The following is a 19,100-nucleotide window of genomic DNA, read 5'->3' as shown; positions in this document are numbered from 1 at the left end:
AAAACACCCACCCACCTCACTCACACACGAAAACAAAGACCACCACAGCCAACCACAAATGAACAATCACACCCTGGGCCAGGCACCCCCAAACCTGGCCCTCCAGATGTTTTGGGACTACAATTCCCATCATCCCTGACCACCGGTCCTGTTAGCTAGGGATGATGGGAGTTGTAGTCCCAAAACATCTGGAGGGCCGAGTTTGGGGGTGCCTGCCCCTAGGCCAACCCCAACCTCTCTCACCACCAAAGGAACACAAGCGAACAGCAGAAAACCTGCACAAGCAACACTGACACCAAACCCTACATATATTAAGCAAAATAGAAACATTGCCACCCGACCCCCCCCCCACCTCTTTCCCCCTTTACTTCCTAATGTCTCAACGAATGAAACTGATTTGTAAAAATGTTACATGGAGAAAAGAAAATACGAGAGAGAGGCATTGCAGACACTTTTGTAAATCAGGAAAATCTTTAATAAAAATACATTTAAAAAACTCGGGTGCTTTCCCAGCTCTTACTGTATTTTTTGCTCTATAAGACTCACTTTTTCCCTCCTAAAAAGTAAGGGGAAATGTGTGTGCGTCTTATGGAGCGGATGCAGGCTGCGCAGCTATCCCAGAAGCCAGAACAGCAAGAGGGATTGCTGCTTTCACTGCGCAGCGATCCCGCTTGCTGTTCTGGCTTCTGAGATTCAGAATATTTTTTTTCTTGTTTTCCTCCTCCAAAAACTAGGTGCGTCTTGTGGTCTGGTGCGTATTATAGAGCGAAAAGTACGGTAGCATTTGGCTTTAAGGAACGCCCAAGGATTTGAGTCTCGTGAGAGAGGAAGGAAAGTTTTTCTCCATCGGCTGGCACCGTGTCTGCCACCCTGTTGCAATGGCTTCCTTGTTTTCTGCAGACCCCTGCCTCTTTTTTCACCACCCACCCTAAAGAAGAAATTCCTCTCTGCAGTCTTGCACGAGGCTGTTTTTTTCCAGCGCATGGGAGATGCAGAGCGAGGGCGGGCGGGCGGTGGTGGCAGAACTGGCTGTTGTTTTGTGGAGGCAGAAGTTGGGGAGGGCCGAGGTTGCGACCTGCCTGGGCTGGAGGGGAGGAGAACAGCTGCTGGTCTGGCGCTGGCACACCCCCCCCCTCGCCCCCTTCCCTTTCAAGTGCAGGAGGAACAAGCAGGCCTTTTCATCGGGCTTTGGCTGCAAAACGGCATCTCGGGGCGAGGAGAAAAGTTCAGAGCTCCGTAAATAATCCGATTCTCGCTCCTTATGACTGTGGGTTTGGGGCTGCAGCTCCCGAAAGGAACCCCCTCGCCCCTTTCCGGAGCCAGATTTTGGGTGCAGGTGGGGATATAATAATAATAATTCAATTTGATTCCCTGCCCCTCTTTCTTTTTTTCCTTTCTCCTCCTGTGATGAGGCTGTATTCTAATGTTTTAATGTTGCATTTTAATCTTGTTTTTGAGTTGTATTCATTCAACTTGTTTTTATTATTGGTTGTTAGCCGTCCTGGGCCCAGCCTTGGCTGGGGAGGGTGGGGTATAAATAAAATTTATTATTATTATTATTAATGTAGTACCTCATTGTGAGTCTGCCCTGTTTAGTGTCCATTTCGTGGAATGTCCGTGGCAAACCGGACAAACCAGAACGGGTTACTTCTGGGTTTGCTGCTCGCACACGCGCACTAAATCATGCTTCACGCATGCGCAGAAGCGCAAAACCGCTCATGCGCAAAGCAGCGCTTTGTCGAACGTCCGGGGCTCCGGAACGGATCCAGCACTCAAAACAAGGTACCACTGTATTTATACCCCGCCCATCTGGCTGGGTTTCCCCAGCCACTCTGGGCAGCTTCCAACAAAATATTAAAATACTGTGATACATAAAACATTAAAAGCTTCCCTAAAGAGGGCTGCCTTCAGATGTCTTCTAAAAGTCTGGTAGTTGTTTTTCTCTTTGACATCTGGTGGGAGGGCGTTCCACAGGGCGGGCGCCACCACCGAGAAGGCCCTCTGCCTGCTTCCCTGTAACTTCGCTTCTCGCAGGGAGGGAACCGCCAGAAGGCCCTTGGCTCTGGATCACAGTGTCCAGGCAGAACGATGGGGGTGGAGACGCTCCTTCAGGTCTACTGGGCTGAGGCCGTTTAGGGCTTTAAAGGTCAGCACCAACACCAATATAAATGAACGTATTCCCTCTCTTTTCTTAAGAACTTTGGGTTGAGTGAAAAGTAACAGGCGTGTTTTTCATTTTACAATTTTTATTGTTATTTTGCGTTGCGGACAGTTGGTCGCTGTTCCCCAAACTTAGGTCTCCAGCTGTTTTGGGACTACAATTCCCATCATCCCTGACCGCTGGTCCTGCTAGCTAGGGATGATGGGAGTTGTAGTCCCAAAACAGCTCCAGGCGTGATCTTCTGAAATATTGTACCTAGATTACTCTTTGCGTCCCTTCGAACTCTGATTTTAGAAGGGGAGAGAGAAGCAAAATTTGGGGGGGGTATGTGCATGGGGGGGGAATGCTCCTCTCACAAAAGCAGCCGCCACCCCCAAGCGCATTCATAGAATTGTAGAGTTGGGACCCCTGAGGGTCATCCAGTCCAACCCCCTGCAATTGAGGGATCTTAGTTCAAGAACTCCTGGCAGATGGCCAGCCAACCTCTGCTTAAAAACTTGCAAGGAAGGAGAGTCCACCACCTTCTACCCATTGTCGAACAGCTCTTACTGTCGGAAAGATTTCCTGATGTTTAGTCGGAATCTCCTTGAAGCCATGGGTTCGAGTCCCACCCTCCGGAGCAGGAGAAAACAAATTGCGTATGTGTGTACGCATGCAGATATAGCAATAGACAATCCGTTTATTTTCTCGGCTTAGGAACATTTAACTTTTGTAGCGACAGATGAAAATTAAAAGAAGGGGAACTAAATGCTTCGCCCCCCCAAAAAAGGCACGTAGAACAAGTACCTTCAGGTGAAATAACAAAGCCCAGTTCATGAAAGAAAGAAAAAAACGAGAATAAAAGTCTTGGCATTAAGAGAGAATATTGGTGTTACTGGATTTTCGAGTGTCGTTTTCTGGCCTGTCTCAAAAATGATGGCTTCACTGTACATATGTAATGAAGGAATTTCAAATTATATGTAAAGTGTCTGGAAGTTCTAGTCCTCGTTTAAATCTCAATTTTCTCCATTATCACTGTATTCCAGAGTGGTGGGACCGAGTGCCCGGTGTAAGATTTTTGGGCTCTTTCCCATTGAGTTGCAATTCCTTTTTGAGCTGCTTAGATTTTAAGGACATTTTCGTGATCTGCGATTGTAGGCGTGAGAAGCAAAATAGGTTTTTCTTTGAGGCTGGAGCAAAACAAGGAAGTCCCTGGGTGAGCCCAAGAATGTCTTCGTAAAATACTTTTTTGAAAAGGAAACAGCTGCAAAGGGAACAGCTGTGTTTTGCAAAAAATAAAAAAAAATAAGGAAGTGGTGATTGGGGGCTGGTGTGTTTATGGTGCCTAACTGGGAGCAATTCCATTGCTGCGGAAAATCTTCTGTTGGTTCATGGTACGACCTTAGCTTGAGAGAGGCTGAACTTGCACAGAAATCCCTGCACGTAGAAACAAAGCCTCTCAGGGTCAACAATTCTTGATGTGTTTGCTTTCTAGTTGCGGAGAAACTTGCTTTTTTGGGTGTTTGGGGGAGCATTTGTGTGCAAGGAGATGAATCGTGACGCCGTTTTTAAAAGCAAGATGCTTGGGGGAACGGTCTTCTGTGCCCAAACGGCAGCCTTGCAGCTAGAGAGCTAGCCTTTCAAGGTGGGCGGGGAGTTGCAACAGGACAAGGGTGGCCATGAATGGCGCCTGTTATGCACACAGAATCCCGCAGAGACGAGGGAACGGCTTGAACCCGTGTTAAAAGGGTGCAAAACTCTTGATTGCACCCAACTCGCTGCTTTAAAATCCCTGATTGATGTTCGCTCCTTTGTGTGTGTTTCTCTTTAAAGATTATCGAAAAGCGACTCGGACACATCCGGAGCAGGGTCTTCCGGGAAGTCGAGATGCTGTATCAGTGCCAAGGACATAGGTATTTTTAATTTTATTTTTTGGGTGGCTTAAGCTGTTTTTTAAGGGGTAACTTGGACTGGCAGTGCCCATAATAGTGGCTCAGATAAACCTGAGGTTCCACCAGCAGCTGGTTCGCCCCCGTGAAACCTCCATGCTCAAGAGCAGTCTATCTGCAGCCTTGCTTTTGCAGGCTTCCTGGAGACGCATCCTGTATGGAGAGGGGGGCATGGACCTTTCTTGGACTGACTTGGCAAGGCTGTGCAGCGGGGGTGTGTGTGAGAGAGACGTCCTCTTCCCCCCGTTTTTAAATGTCCTCCCTCTCTTGCTCGCGGCAGGAACATCTTGGAGCTGATTGAGTTCTTTGAAGAGGAAGACCGGTTCTATCTTGTGTTCGAGAAGATGCGAGGAGGTAAGTTGCTGCTCGGGAACGTTTGGCCTGCGGGCCTAATCTGCCCAGCTTGTTTTGGCCCTCCTGGTAGTTTTGGCTGAGCCGTGCCCGCCTGTCCTGGGCGTTGGTCACCCAGGTGATCGGCTCCACCTGCCTGTCCAACTTTGCTTCCAGGGGGGTGAGGAAAGGGATCCCAGCTCGCAGGCTGGATTAAATTATTGACCTGGAACCTGCGAAAAGATTTTATTCTCGGGCCAAGGATGGCTGCTTGTCCTCTGGAAAAGCTTGATCCCTGTGTTTCTGCAGGAGTTGTTGCTATCACCATTTATTAAATCTGTATAATTCCCTTCATCCGGAAAATTATGAGATGAAAAACACAAAATGCATAATAAAAACGAAAGGCAAACCAAAGGGCATCAGGTTGAAGAGGAATGTTTTTGTCAGGCACCTAAAGGTGTATAATGAAGGCACCAGGCAGGCCGCCCTGGGGAGAGCATTCCACAAACAGGGAGCCACCACAGAAAAGGCCCTGTGCTTGTGTTGCCACTCTTGGGATCTCTTGAGGAGGAGGCACACAGAGAAGGGCCTTGGAGGATGACCTCAGGGTCCGGGCAGGTTCATATGGGGAGAGGCCAGTCCTTAAGGGATTGCGGTCCTGAGCCGTTTAAGGCTTTATAGGTCAAAACCAGCAATATCTGCCTCTCCCGGAGTTGGCAGCCCTGCGTGGGGAGCAAATTCCCTGCAGATTTACCTGCCGTAGTTGCAAAGAATGGAGCTGCTTCTCAGACACTACTCAGCTAAATTAACGGATGGTTAATGCAGCCGTTCTACTGCAGAGCAACAGCCTTCCTCCTAAAAAGTTATGTTTCTAGCCCTTTTGGTTCCAAATTGAGAACTGATTCGAGTCAGACCATCAAGTTCGGCATTGTCTGCTGCGCTGATTGTTCCCCAGGCCTGCAAACTTTTATTTTTTGCTGCCTGAGATCGCTAATATTGCTCTGTCCCCTCTTTTCTCTCCCTGCTCCGATCTTTTCCAGGTTCCATCCTGACACACATCCATCGCCGCCGCCATTTCAACGAGCTGGAGGCTAGTATGGTTGTGAACGACATCGCCAGCGCCCTCAATTTCTTGCACAACAAAGGTCAGCAAATTCTTTGCGAGTCTGCAGATACCACGGGGCTTGTTGGGTCTTATCACTGTTATTTTGTCTGCCAACCCGGAGGGGAAGTTTGGAAGAGGGCAGTCTCAATTCTCAAAGGGACCCCCCCACCCCCAGGAGGAAAGTTTGCAGCGTTTGCAACCTTTCAGTTTAGAGAAAAGGCGAGCGAGAAAAGAGTCGACACAGGAGAAGTTTTATGAAATCACGGAGGAAGCAGAAAGAGGATTTTTTTCCTTCCTCCTAACAACTGGAAATTGTGGAAGTGTGATTCTGGGGAAATAGCTATAACAAACTGAAAAAGATGTTTAGATTTTCATTTGGGGAAAAACAGAATCCTTTCTCCTAGGTATCATGTTAGAGGAAATAAAAAGAATGGTCAGACCAATATTTTATGTATGCAACTACTGCGGCAGGGTTAAAGGTAAAGGTACCCCTGCCCGTACGGGCCAGTCTTGACAGACTCTAGGGTTGTGCGCCCATCTCACTCAAGAGGCCGGGGGCCAGCGCTGTCCGAAGACACTTCCGGGTCACGTGGCCAGCGTGACATCGCTGCTCTGGCGAGCCAGAGCCGCACACGGAAACACTGTTTACCTTCCCGCTAGTAAGCGGTCCCTATTTATCTACTTGCACCCGGGAGTGCTTTCGAACTGCTAGGTTGGCAGGCGCTGGGACCGAACAACGGGAGCGCACCCCGCCGTGGGGATTCGAACCGCCGACCTTTCGATCGGCAAGCCCTAGGCGCTGAGGCTTTAACCCACAGCGCCACCCACGTCCCGCGGCAGGGTTATTGATTGCCAAAAATTGGAAAAGCAGCAGCGTCTCCAACTAAAACAGACTGGTTATCTAAAATGACGGAATACCTCCATATTGCCAAACTAACAGGGAGGATAAGAGGAGATAGGGTAGAAGTGAATAAGGAGTGGGCTATCATTAAGGAATACATCAAAATTTAAGTGGAAAAAGTAGAATTTCTGACAGATACTGAGTGAATCCAGAAAATGATTAGAGTGAAAGGAGAGTAAAGTTAAGATAAAAGGAGAGATTAAAGAAAGAATGAAATGCGTTTAAGCTAGTTGGAAAAATAAAGTAGCATAACGAGAATGGCTGGAAGTCGAAGTCACTTGGTGGGTGTAGGTGTGTAGGTTTGTTGATATGTACAGTATAGGTAGGTATTATATAGAGTAATGTAGGTATGTTTTATGCTATGAAAATTAGGTAGCGTGTTGTGTACGTGTATTGTGTAAATGTATATGTATGTGTTTTATATGTCAATAAAATAAAAAAAAGGAAATTGTGGAAGTGTGGTGAAGGCAGAAAGGCAGGGCTTCTTCAGTGTTGGAAACTGTGGAGCCCCCTTCCTTCAGGAGACCAGGATCTTCAAATGGTACAGTTGGAAGGGACCCCAAGGGTCATCTAGTCCAACCCTCCCCTGCCACGCAACCCAGTGTTAGAAGAGGAGAGATATAGGCCAAGAACCAGGGTTGCTGCTGCCCAAACGGAATGCCTCATGGCCATTTTTCAAGACTGTAATACTTCGGTTCTTGAAATTCCTCTGATAGTGCAGATAAAATACAACGAATAGGATTTTGCAGGATGGGGGATTGGTGTGTGAAAAGGTCCAGATCCGAGGATCCCCAGGCATGCGCCTCCAGGCGGTGGAGACGTCAGGCGCCATCCTGGCTCCCAGGAATCTTCACTTGGTCGCAAGCGGCCGCTGGCCAATTGCAAAATGCTTCTGGCGCCTTTTGAACTCTGCATCTGAAGGGAGGGTGTTCCACAGGGTGGGGGCTGGTTTTCTTAGGGACTAGTGCCTTGGCTTTCTCCTTCTCCAGTCCAGTTGCTGCTTTCATTTCCTCGCTGTGCGAAAAAGGTTTCTTCGATCTTGCAAGAAGTTTAGCCTCTCTGCTTTTGTTTGCTGATGCAGTCTCTCTCTCTTTCCTTTTCAGGAATAGCACATAGAGACTTAAAACCAGAAAATATCCTTTGTGAAAGCTCCAATCAGGTAAGGAGCGGCTTCAAGCACATTAGCAGGATGCTCCCTCTTGTCTTGTCTAAAGAGAAAGTCGCCATTTGGTGTACGATCTGTGGAACTGCCTTCTGCAGGATGTTGGAATAAAGGGCTTGCAGACGAACATGCAGCTGCCCTTTGCAATTTGCTCTACTCCAGATTTTGCGATGTGTTTCTCCAACGAAACAAAAGACTCTTAATCTCCGGGTTCTGGGTTCGAGCTACATATTGGGCAAAAGATTCCTGCATTGCAGTGGGTTGGACTAGATGACCTCCGTGGTCCCCTTCCAACTTTACCATTCTAGGATATTAGATGCAAAAATGGCTCTGTGAATAATGTCCAATAATAATGCCCAACAACAACAACAACTTATTATTTGTACGCTGCCCATCTGGCTGGGTTTTCCCAGCCACTCTGGGCAGCTTCCAACAAAAATTAAAAATACATTAAAATAATGCTTTGAATTGGAGAAAACCCCTTGCAGAATTATGCATATTAGTTAAAAGGGTGAGTTAAGATCAATGCATGTGAAAACATGCAGGAATTTTTAATGTGGACTTCGAAATTTTTCACTGTGATGTGGAAAGCAAAGGTGGGTGGGGGGAATGAACTGAATTTGAGCTGCTTGGGGAGGGAGAAATGAGAAACTGAAATTCATAGGTTTGTCTGATTAATTCTTTCTGGAGCTATGGATTTTTTTTAAAAAAAACAACAACTGGCAAATTCTTTTTCTTTCCTGCAATGCAGGTTTCGCCCGTGAAAATCTGCGATTTCGATCTAGGAAGCGGGATCAAGCTGAACGGCGATTGCTCACCCATCTCCACTCCAGAGTTGCTCACCCCGGTAAGTTCCCCCAAGCGTGGAAAACCCCAATTTATATAAAACGCTTTAAAAGTGGTGCTTGGAAGGAGAATCTGAACTGGGGCTCAACCAACAAAAGTGGCAGCCAGCAGGTTTTGAATGAGGAGGAAGGCTTTATATATATATATATATATATAATTGATGGAATTCAAAGGCATGAGATGTGCTGAAGTTTAGCAGGCTTTAAAAATGGGAAATCCTCCAGGAATTTCAGCGTCCATTCACTGTGATGGCTCAGATGGAAGCCTGCATGCTTGGGGGCAGTCTACCTGTCTGCGGACAAACGCCGGCTCCCTCGGCCTGAAAGCGAGATGAGCGCCGCAACCCCATAGTCTGATTTCCAGAGGTGTCTGGCTGTCCACTGTTGGAATCAGAATACTGGGGATGGATGGATTCCACCCCCACACCCCGATCCATATAGCCTTCTCTGTGTGTTTTGCTGATGTTTTGGCATTGGTGGAAAGAGGTGTTCAGCTTTGTATGGCTTGTCCGTGTGTATGTTCTGTCGTCATTTGCTGCAAGACGGCCTTCTAAAATCCCTTATGGGGGACACAAGAGCCCTTATAGAGTCCTTTGCAGGTTCTCCATCGGTCGGAGAAAATAACAGAGGCCAGCCAGAGAATATTGAGAAGCAAAGCAGCTAGTAAGCCTGATCTTTATTGATCTGTTGCAACTGGGTGCCCCCTTCACACTCAGGAAAGGAGGAGGACCCAGAACAAAGGTGTGCCCGCCCTTACATAGACATTTTAAATTGCCCGCCCTGGAGTCCAAGACCACCCCCATATACATCATACCTACATCACAGAAAGGGCGGTCTACAACAGAAATCTGAGTGCATTGTTTACCTCCTGTCTGGCAGGTTACCTTTTAATGCTCACTTGATTGGATACCCTGGGGAGCCTGGCCAGTCTTTTGCAATGACAAATACTTAGTTCCTGAGCCAGGTCACAGGCTCACCCTATTCATACACAGAAATACCCTTAAGACAGGATTTGTGAAGGAAAAGACAATGGGGAGGCTTTTCCATTTTCCTTGGCCTTGCAGAGAAATTGGTTTCAGGGCTGTTTTCCTGTGCTGCTTCAGATATGTGGTTTATATATTTATGTACGTTTATGAACATTTATCATATATATAAGACCTTAATTTTTTTACTTTTTATTTTATTTAATCCCCCCTTTGCATCTGTAATCTGTTTATTACATCCTTTAACTGGCTTTAACTAATGTGGTGGCTTATGGCGAGTCAAGGATGCCCCTAGGAGACCAGGAAGGGAGATGTTTGCAAAATGGGAGGACGTTGGTTCTTTCCTACCAGTCCCTGACCAATGCAGACTGGTCTTGTGTGGTCGTGCTTCTCCAAGCTGATTGGCGTGCCTTTTTTATTTAGAGTGTTGCCATAGTCAGATTTGATTTCTGGCTCCATCCGGCTGGCTTATTATATTTATTGTGTTTGTTGTTCCCAGGGATGGCCGACGTGCTTCTCCCCTGTGACGTAGATTAGGCTAGCCCCCAACATCACCCCCAGTGAGTTTCATGGTCGGGTGGGGCGATTTAGAATCATAGAATCCTAGAGTTGGAAGAGACCACAAGGGCCATCGAGTCCAACCCCCTGCCAAGCAGGAAACATCATCAGAGCACTCCTGACATATGGTTGTCAAGCCTCTGCTTAAAGACCTCCAAAGAAGGAGACTCCACCACACTCCTTGGCAGCAAATTCCACTGTCAAACAGCTCTTACTGTCATTTGAACCCTGGATAGCTTAGTCCAGGGGTCAGCAAACTTACTGCGCCTCGGGTCAGTGTCTCCAGGGCCCGTGCCCATACTTGTGCGCACACGCTATTTCTGGCGCACTTCCGGGTCCGAGGAGCACCGGAAATAGCTTGTGCGCATGTGCACTGGCCTTCTCTGACCCGGATGTGTGCCGGAAATAACACTTGTTCATGTGCAAATAACGCACAAGGTAATTCCGGTGCTCCTCCGACCCGGAAGTGGGCAGCCGTGCAACGCAGCGCCGGTAAGAGTGGGCGGCAGGGGTCACTGTGGGCCGGATAAACGAGTACCTCCGGCCTTATCCGGCCCGTGGGCCTTAGTTTGGGGACCCCTGGCTTAGTCGGTAGATAGAGCACAAGACTCTTAATCCCAGAGCTGTGGGTTCAAGCAAAAGATTCCTGCCTTGCAGGGGCTTGGACTAGGTGACCTGCGTGGTCGACTTCCAAATTTCACGGCCCGTTCCTGGGGCGCCGCGGAGATTATTAACTTGTGGCGTAGAATTGTGTCGTGAATGTGAACACCGCATCTTGTTCTGTATCTCGGCTATGCGGCTGGTTTGCGTTTCCTGAGAGGCTGTGCAGACTCGAAAAGGTCGCATTGTGTTGGCTGTCTTTTGAATGAAAGAAACAGTCTTGGGGTTTTTTGGGGGGGGGGGCACAGACCTGCAAAATACAAATCTGCATGTGCCGGAAGAAGCGAAGCAGCCAAGGGGCTCCCATTTGCAGCCTCCAGACAAAGTTTTGCAAAAATTAAGTGTTGCAGGGGGGAGGAATTGCCCGAAATTTGGGCACGTTGCAAAGACACAGCCCCCCCCCCCATCCCAGGTTTTGGGTTCCATAGTGCTCTTAATTTATTCCCCTTCCTTTCGAAAGCTTTTTAAAACTTGTTTTCCCACCCTAAGCAGAGAGAGGGGCCACCTACCTCTGGTCTTTCTTGCTCCCGCCCCCCCTCCAAACCACTGCTGAGATGCTGTAAAATTTGCCCCTAGCAACAGCTTGGCTGATTGGCTGTCAGGCCTGAGGTTTGGGGATTTCCTCTCCCCCCCCCCTCCTTCCATCTGTTTCTCTCTCTCTTCCCCTCCCCTTGCTTTGTAGAGGCTGCTCTGACCCATTTCTGCGGTGGGGGGTGGGGCAAGGAGACGGCCAGTCATGGACAGATTTTTTTAAAAAATAAAACTCTTGGACATAAGAGTTTTAGGTAAGATCAAATCCCAGCCCTGTGTGTCAAAAGGGTTATAAATATCACTACGAAAACAAAACACCCTTTGCTTTTTTTGCAAAAAAACCTTTGCATTTTGCAATTTTTTAAAAAAACGCCAAAAAAAACACACTAACCCACACCCTTTGCTATTTTTGCAGCTGCAGCAACAAAATTTGCTATGCAGCCCAGGGTTGTATTCAGTGTTACTCAAGAGTTGACTCATTGGAATTGATGGAAGTGATTCACGTCAATGGGTTCTGTTGATTATTATTATTATTATTCATTGAATTTGTATGCTGGCCTTCATCTGTAGATATCGGGGCGCATCTGCTCTCAGATCGTATTAACACCCTAGATTTAAAGCTCTGTGACGCCGCTTTGAACGGTCATGGCTTTGTCCCTCACAAAGGACGCCCCCCCCCCCCCCGGAAGTGCAAGTTGTTTAGGGTGCTGGGTGCTGTTTGAAGAATACCTGTGCTACAGTTCCCAGGCTGGTTTATTGCTCCATCCCTCCTCCCAGGGAATTGTAGCTCTGGGAAAAAGGGAGGCACAACTCTCAGCACCTTTTTAAAAAAATATTTTTTATTAGGAATTTAAACAGTACATATTATCTTACAGCATATCATCCTTAATTCCCCCCCCCCCAATAGAACAACACCCCCCCCGACTTCCCTCAGTTCCCATCTCTGGTTTCTCTGTAAATGCTATTCTCTGCATGTTACAAAATTGTATAGATCCTTAATTTATCTAACTGAATATTATCATTAAAAAGTATGTGTTTGTTCAAAACCTGCCAAGGAGTCCAGTTCACTTTGTTGCTTCTTTAAATGCTTTGTAAAAGGTTCCCATTCAGATATCCTTGTCCCGTAGTTTATGTGTCAGTTTTGTCGATTCTGCATAGTCCACCCGTTTCTCTTTAGTCGGGATTTCTTCGAACTCTCGGCACCTTTAAAGCTCCCAGAATTCTCTGCAGGGAGCGCCGACTGTTTTAAAGCGTGTTATCCTAGTGATTCGAACTCAGAACCGGTTCTCCGTGCTGTCAGACAGGCAGTCTCTTCCCCACCCTTACCTGGAGACGCACCTGAGGCCTTCTGCATGCCAGGCAGGTGCCCTGCCAATGAACTCTCCCGATAGCTATTGAAACGGTTCCGGCATTAGCTGGGTTGGACTGGATGACCTCGTGGGTTCCCTCTGTGAACCCTAAGCGTGCATCCTTCCCCCGCCCTCTTTACGTGCCCCCGAGGCAGATCGGCTCCAGAGAAGCTCTTCCCTCCTCCCTTTTTGTAAGCCGGCCGGTTGGGCGAGTTACCCAGACTCTGCGCCCTGCCCCTGTTCTGGAGGATTTGCCCGAGTCCGGATAATGTGGATTTGCGTATGTATTAATTTGAGGAAGGGCAGAGTTAGGCAGCTGACGCGGCGCCGGGCGGATTGCCCCTCGGCTGGTTTGAGCCGGTCTCGTTCGGGGAAGGGAGGTTGTGGTGAAAACGAAGAGTGAACTCTGTTTGCCTCGGTTGGTTGGCGACAAGCGAAGCGTTTTGGCGCTGTGTGGTTTTTTGCTGGTCTTGTTTTGCAGCTGCAGTCAACGGTTCCTCTGAGCATGTGCAGAGTTCCCTTTCCAGCACAGAACCCTTTCCTCCTCCTCCTCCCTTTGCTGCGTATCTGGGATTAAGGGACAGGGTTTAGGAGGCGGTGAGCAGGGGGTTCCCTGCTCCTCTCACCGATTTTTAAAGATTTCTGTATGTATACAGAAGAGTTCAGGCAGGGGCGTTCTATTTGAACCAGTTTCACTTTCCACTTCTCAGATGAACCAAGCACACAGTTTCCCCTCCTTTTAAAATCTGCAAACGACAGATTGATAATCCCGAAGCGTATAAACTGATCGTCGTTTTGGAATTAAAATTAATTTAGCGTGGAATAACTTGAAGCTCAAGTTTTCCCCTCTCTCGATAACACACCTGTGTTTTTTTTAAGAGCCAAGAAGGGTGTATTTAAGTTTGCTGAGGATACTAAAATAGAAACACAAGCTCAATGTCGCCAACTGGCTCCTATCAGGGCCATCAGCATTTTAAATCTCCCTCCCTGTGTGTTTTATTGTATTTCGACTATTACTTTTAGTTGATTTGTTTCACTTAATTGGTATTTTAAAATGGATGGGTTTTTTTAAAACGCTGTAAGCTGCCAACTTGGGAGAAGTCGCTGGGGCAACGCAGTCCGGTGGGTGGGGTACAAAGAATAAATGCTGATTATTACTATAAACACATCAAATGAATGTCAGCCTGGGTAGCTCTATTGGCCCTCCAGCTGTTTTGGGACTACAGTTCCCAGCATCCCTGACCACTGGTCCTGTTAGCTAGGGATGATGGGAGTTGTAGTCCCGAAACAGCTGGAGGGCCGAGTTTGGCCATGCCTGGGTTAGATCATGGTGCTGATAATGCCCAGGTTGCAAGTTCAGGACAGCTGCGTATTCCTGCATTGCCGGGGGTTGGGCTGGATGACCTTCAGGGTCCCTCCAACTCTACAATTCTGTGATAATAATTTTTTATGAATGGACTTTGAGGCTCCGATCTCCAAATCTGCCCCCGCCATTTTTGTTTTCTCTCTTTTTTTTTAATAAATATTTTATTGAGTTTTACATAAAAAATAGAACAACAAAGAAAGAGAAAAAACAAACAACAATAAAAAACAAAAGCAAATGCACAATCACACAAACACACAACAACAACAAAATATCAAAAAACAAAAAAATAAAAACAATTTTATCTTCATAATATTCCTTGCATTTACTTTTTTCTCCGAAACCTCCCTTCCCTGTATTCCGAAACCTCCCTTCCCTGTATTCCAAATCATATGTTTAAACAGCAAATCCCTCCCCTCTGTCTTGATTAATTTTTCTCTTAATTTTAATAACTTGATATAGCTTAATAATCGTACATCCTAAAATATTCTGTCTTTTAATTTTGAACTTTTTACTAATAACCTTTTATATTCAATCTAATGTCATCCTAACATTCATTGATCTTAGAATATTTCTGTAAATAATCTTTAAACTTCTTCCAATCTTCTTCCACCGACTCTTCTCCCTGGTCTCGGATTCTGCCAGTCATTTCAGCCAGTTCCATATAGTCCAATACCTTCATCTGCCATTCTTCCAGCGTGGGTAGCTCTTGTGTCTTCCCATTTTTGTTTTCTCCCGGCACTAACTAGATGGATTTATTTTCTTCTTCCATGCAAGAACTGTCCCAGCGGATTGTTTCAAAGGTCTGGTGGTGGGGGGGTTGCCCCCAAATTACAACTCTCTTCCCAAGCCCTTAACTGAACCCCCAATCTTATTCCAGAAAAACACATCTGCTTATCTCTTGTGGGGGATAAATTCTGGGGATACAGCATGAAGCCAAAATTATGTAGAGTCAAAACATGTTGGGTGAGATTCCCACTGGAAGTCTCCCCCCATTTTGGACCGCTTCTTAATTATTATTTTTTAATTGCCAGGCGTATATTAAGCAGAAATGGGCACAAGTGAAACACACAAAAGTTCCTCTTTAACCAAGGCCTTGGGCTGATTGACACCCACTGCCCTTTTAAAAATCTAGGAGGGTGTTGTTAGTTTGTTTTTATTTTTATTATGTGTTTTGAGGGTTTTTAAATTGTAATTTTCTCCCGTGAAGCGCCCTGAGACCTGTGGGCATAGGTCAGTATACAAATTTAATCAATAAAAATAATAACGATATCTGTTCCGATATCCAAAGTCTGGGAAACACCAGCTTTGGGGGCAGTGTGTTCCCCCCAAGAACCTGAGGTCTAGCAGCTTGGTTTGCACTTTTCAAAACAACGGACTTCCACATTTTCAAACCCTTGAGCCTTTTTTTGTGTGAGGTATTTCTGTGCTCCAGAACAGGTTTGGTTTTTTTGCTTTTATATTTTAGCTAGTGTGAGAAAAATGCATTTGCTCACAAAGGACTTTGGGTCAAATATTTGCACCAAGTTCCTTTGCAAGTGCAATTGGACTTTTTTTTTTTGTAAAGGGGTAGGGAGAAGAACATAATTCTTGCAGTTTGTGTATTTGGGGAGATCCCAGCCCTTGCATGTGCAATCCCTTCCCCTTCTTCATCGGACAGAACTATTCTGGCAGGTTTATAGCGGTGCCCTGAACATTGCAAACCCTTTTTCCAGGAAACGCTGCCCGGCTTTTTATAGACCTTGGATGGTCTCCCTCTTCTTGACCCTGAGGGCTTCTGGGAAAGAATGTCCCGGGTTTTTTTGGGGGGGGGGCTTTATGAGGGGTGAAATGTGGGGCAGAGGCATGGTGATCACGTGCCCCCCCAGCTGAAGCAAAACTCAGCTGGTGCCGTCCAGAGAGCATGGCTACTTGGCGAAAGAGAAAATGCTTCCGGGTCTGATGGGACCCCCAGAGCCCATCTAGACCAACCCGCTGCAATGCAGGCATCTCAATTGTAGCATCCAGGACAGATCACCTTCCAACCTCTGCTCAAAACCTCCAAGAAATGATGCCCCCCCCCCCCGAGCAGGATTAGAAATTCAACAAGCTCGGTTGCGGTCGCCATGATGGAATATCCAGGTGCCATTTTCTCCTTGGTGAATTTTATTATTATTCATTTCCGCGCCACTTTATGTTTTAAAGAAGAAGAAAACCTATCTTTCTAATAATCTATCTAATAGCGTTTTATCCTTTACCCCACATAGAATGTTACATTTGTTACTCAACAGCTATATTCCAATTTGACCAAACCACGGTTGCGTTTTAAGGTTCCAGTCCTCAGTGTCTTACCCAATTTCATCCTTTCTAACGTGATTTGTAACACGTTCTGCTGTCTTCTTACACTCCAAACCCCACTGGGGTCGTCCCGTATGGGGAAAAAACTTTTTTATAAATAGACTACGAATGGGTCCCTGCCTTCTTTAAAAGCCTTTAAATTTGTGTCTCTTATCGGTGCTCTCCGCGTATTCAAGGATTTTCATCTGCCATTTTTCCTTGGAGACTGTTCTCTCCTCCTTCCATTTCTGAGCGTAGGGAAACTATAAAGACCGTTGAGGCTTTCCCCCCCGCCTTGGCAATCCAGATGTGTTGCTAAATAATTTCATTGTGGGAGCCGGAGATCTTAGACACTAAAACAACTTTCCATTTGTGTAAAATGTGTGTGTTTCTGAAAGAGCAAACTGGAGTTTCTTTCCTGCAAAGTTAGTGGTTTCAAATCGCATGCATGTGAAATCCGGAACCTTTTCGTTTTGCGGTGGGGGAATTTTGAAAAGCAAAAGTGTGACCCTGCGGCTTTTAACCCTTTCTCTGCCCGATTCCTATTTATATTTTAAATTCGTCGTTATTGATTTAAAATATCATCTTACATATACATTGCAAACAGTTACATCAAAATTAAACACAAAAATATAATAGAAAGAAGATAAAGAAAATAAAAAGCAAAAAAGAGTTAACAATAAGAAATGAATATTGGCTATAACTTCCTGTCTTTTCTAATAAAGTCTTCTGAAAGAAACTTCCAATCGTTCTCGTTGTACTTTTTCTATTATCTTAATTTCATCACACAGTTTGTTTTATAACTTCTCCTGTATATTCATCTAGTATATTTGTTCCATTTGTTCATTATATACAAGTATCATTCAGTTCTGCTAGGATAACATCATTATTACAATATAATCTTATACATTCTCTGAATAGTCTCCATTCTCTGAATTTTTTTTGATTTGGGGCTCCTCTGACTTTTCCAGTCAGCTTTGCTAATTGAAAGTACAGTGGTGCCCCGCAAGACAAATGCCTCGCAAGACGGAAAACCCACTAGACGAAAGGGTTTTCCGTTTTTCGATGCGCTTCGCAGGACGAATTTCCCTATGGGCTTGCTTCGCAAGACGAAAATGTCTTGCGAGTCTTGAGATTTTTTTCCGCTCCCCACCCCCTTTTTCTAAGCCGCTAAACCGCTAATAGCCTTTTAGCAGCTAATCCGCTAATCCCTTAAGCCTTTAATAGCCGCTAATAGCGCTAATCCGCTAATAGGGTTGCTTCGCAAGACGACAAAACCGCTAGACGAAGAGACTTGCGGAACGAATTAATTTCGTCTTGCGAGGCACCACTGTACTCTAGCATGAGTGATTGCCTATCTATTATTGTGGGTGTTTTTTCACATTTCCAACTTCTGTTCTCCTCCTGATTCCAGTGCGGCTCGGCTGAATACATGGCCCCGGAGGTTGTGGAAGCCTTCAACGAGGAAGCCTCCATCTACGACAAGCGCTGCGACTTGTGGAGTTTGGGGGTAATCCTCTACATTATGCTGAGCGGCTACCCGCCTTTCGTGGGCCACTGCGGGACCGACTGCGGCTGGGACCGCGGCGAAGCGTGTCCCGCTTGCCAGGTGAGCAGGCCTCAGGTTCCCTCCTCTTATTCTGTTCCTTGCACAAAGGTTCTGCACTTCGGCAAGAAGAACCAGCTGCACCAATACATAGCTGTCAAGCGTCCCTTATTTGGCGGGACAGTCCCTTATCACAGCGCTGTGTCCCGCTGCTGTCCCTTATTGATGACGTCCCTTAAATTTCCCGGGTTTCAAAGGAAGTAGCTCCTCTCCCTCCCTCCCTGCTGGCCAGGGAGGAGGGAGGCTCCAACTGTGTTGCTTGGCTGCGTTGCTCACCCAATAAGGGAGTCTCAGAACGACTGGGGGGTGGAGCTTGCATGCCTTGTGCCGATCAAATCGGCCGCGTTGCCTGGGGACTCGCCTTTGCTCAGCGCTTCCCAGCAGAGAGGTGACGGTGATTTTCCTTGAGGCTTGAGGCTTCGCTTGGCTGCTGGCTGGGCTTTCTGCCTTTGGCTCGGAGGGGCTCAGAAGTTGAACATACCTGTGTTTGGGAAATCCCTTATTTTGGCTGCTGATCCCTTATTTCCGAGGCTGCTAGCTCCTTATTTTCAAATTTGTAAGTTGACACCAATATTTGTAAGTTGTAAGTTGACACCAATGGTTCCTCTGGATGTGAACGGGATCCGTTCTGGATCCCCATTCGCATCCTGAAGCGAATGCAACCCGCGTCTGCATGGGTCGCGATTCACCGCTTCTGCGCATGACGTCATTTTTAGCATCTGCGCATGCGCGAGCGGCAAAACCCGGAAGTAACGTGCTCCATTACTTCCGGGTTGCTGCAGAGCGCAACCCGAAAAGGCTTAACCTGAAGCGACTTCAACCCGAGGTATGACTGTACATGTGGAAAGGATCTAGGGGTCCTAGCAGAGCACATGAGTGAACAGTGTAAAAGGTAAAGGGACCCCTGACCATTAGGTCCAGTTGTGGCCGACTCTGGGGTTGCAGCATTCATCTCGCTTTACTGGCCGAGGGAGCCGGCGTACAGCTTCCGGGTCATGTGGCCAGCAGGACTAAGCCGCTTCTGGCAAACCAGAGCAGCACACGGAAACGCCGTTTACCTTCCCGCTGGAGTGGTACCTATTTATCTACTTGCGCTGGTGTGCTTTCGAACTGCTAGGTTGGCAGGAGCAGGGACCGAGCAACGGGAGCTCACCCCGTCGCAGGGATTCGAACCGTCGACCTTCCGATCGGCAAGCCCTAGGCTCTGTGGTTTAACCCACAGCGCCATCCGCGTCCCTTTTGTGAACAGTGTAATGCAGCAGTAAAACAGAAAAGGTGATTTTGTATGATTCCGTGACCCTT

The 19,100-nt window shown here is 46.8% G+C and overlaps 1 protein-coding gene across 1 annotated transcript in view; it reads left to right on the top strand.

The window, feature by feature from the left end:
• Positions 1-19,100, top strand: part of MKNK2 (MAPK interacting serine/threonine kinase 2) — a 45,190-nt gene that overhangs the window by 15,553 nt on the left and 10,537 nt on the right. The window contains exons 6-11 of the mRNA XM_083421716.1: positions 3,974-4,053; positions 4,370-4,443; positions 5,460-5,564; positions 7,529-7,584; positions 8,339-8,434; positions 17,607-17,801. Coding sequence (XP_083277842.1) covers positions 3,974-4,053; positions 4,370-4,443; positions 5,460-5,564; positions 7,529-7,584; positions 8,339-8,434; positions 17,607-17,801 — 606 coding nt within the window. The remainder of the gene's footprint in view (positions 1-3,973; positions 4,054-4,369; positions 4,444-5,459; positions 5,565-7,528; positions 7,585-8,338; positions 8,435-17,606; positions 17,802-19,100) is intronic.

The sequence above is a fragment of the Podarcis tiliguerta genome, assembly GCF_965153285.1.
Source record: "Podarcis tiliguerta genome assembly, chromosome: 18".
NCBI classification, from domain to species: Eukaryota; Metazoa; Chordata; class Lepidosauria; order Squamata; family Lacertidae; genus Podarcis; species Podarcis tiliguerta.
Note: the sequence above shows the minus strand (reverse complement) of the source record. Positions and strands in the feature narration are given on the sequence as shown.